This window comes from Cordyceps fumosorosea (assembly GCF_001636725.1).
Source record: "Cordyceps fumosorosea ARSEF 2679 chromosome Unknown scaffold_19, whole genome shotgun sequence".
Classification (NCBI taxonomy): domain Eukaryota; kingdom Fungi; phylum Ascomycota; class Sordariomycetes; order Hypocreales; family Cordycipitaceae; genus Cordyceps; species Cordyceps fumosorosea.
In genome coordinates this window covers 310,254-311,367 of record NW_017387319.1, presented here as the reverse complement: position 1 = coordinate 311,367, position 1,114 = coordinate 310,254, and the positions used below count along the sequence as shown (strand labels likewise).

The 1,114-nt window shown below is 60.5% G+C and overlaps 1 protein-coding gene across 1 annotated transcript in view; it reads left to right on the top strand.

The window, feature by feature from the left end:
• Positions 1–501, top strand: part of ISF_06972 (FAD dependent oxidoreductase) — a gene marked incomplete at both ends in the record, with an annotated part of 1,515 nt that extends 1,014 nt beyond the window's left edge. Inside the window, one exon of the mRNA XM_018850576.1 lies at positions 16–501. Within this exon, the coding sequence (XP_018702221.1) occupies positions 16–501 (486 nt within the window). The remainder of the gene's footprint in view (positions 1–15) is intronic.
• Positions 502–1,114: the final 613 nt, after the last annotated feature.

Genomic DNA, 1,114 nt, shown 5'->3' with positions numbered 1-1,114 from the left:
ACGTACAGCTTCCAGGTGATCCAGTCGCGGCTCGCGCGCACGCCCGCCGACGAGCTCGTCCCCGCCGCCGACGCCGAGCGCGTCGCCATCATGAAGCGCCGCGCGGCCGAGTTCCACCCGACCTTGCGCGACGTCGTCCACCGCTTGCCGGAGGACGCCGAGGTCATGGAGATCTTGCTGCAGGACTGGCCGTGCCAGCCGTGGGACAGCCACGGTGGCCGCGTCACGCTGGCGGGCGACGCCGCGCATGCCATGACCATGTACCGCGGCGAGGCGGCCAACCACGGCCTGCTCGACGCGCGCAACTTGTGCCGCGCGCTGGCGGAGGTGGCCGCGGGCACGGCGTCGTTGAAGGCCGCGATCGACGGGTACGAGGCAGAGATGGTGGAGCGCACGAACCCGGCTGCTCTGCTGAGCAGACAGGCGTGCCTCGACGCCCACGACTTTCACTGCCTCAACGAGAACTCGCCGGTGCTCAAGCGACGAGCCATCAAGCAATAGCCCCGGCGAGCACTTCATTTCATTTTGATGTATAGCGATTGAATGATAGTACGAATAGAACAATGCGTTTCTTCCTCCCAAAATGGCGGCCGTGTGATGTAACAGCACCAGGTTTTCCATGTCAACGCCGCAATTCCCATTCATGTGCTACTACAAACCTGTGGTACGAATCTAAATACTATCGTAACACGGCGCAGGTCGGTTCATACTGGCAGATGCTTGAACATCTGTGCTCTTCAAGGGAAGCCCATCCACCCTCTACGAGAATAGCGGTCAACACGACCAGTACCACAGCCGACTGATAAGCTCGGTGCAGCAGTTGTCTCACCCGTGTTGTGCAGCGCCGAGAGCTTTTGATCAATGCACTGCTTCCGTCCGCAAGATTGCATCCATGTAACGGTACCATTTCGCAACGGCATGAGGAGGCACCGAGCTACGCCTTGATTCATACAACAGCATGCTCCGTCTCCGGGGCGCGGTTGCTTGCCAAGCTCATGCTTGCGGCACCCGAGATTCTCGGGTCTCTGTGATGCAGAAACCGTGAGGATTGCTTTGCACAGCTTAACACATCTCCGGCACCGGCACAATTGCCTGATATCCCGCCCCCTCCCCC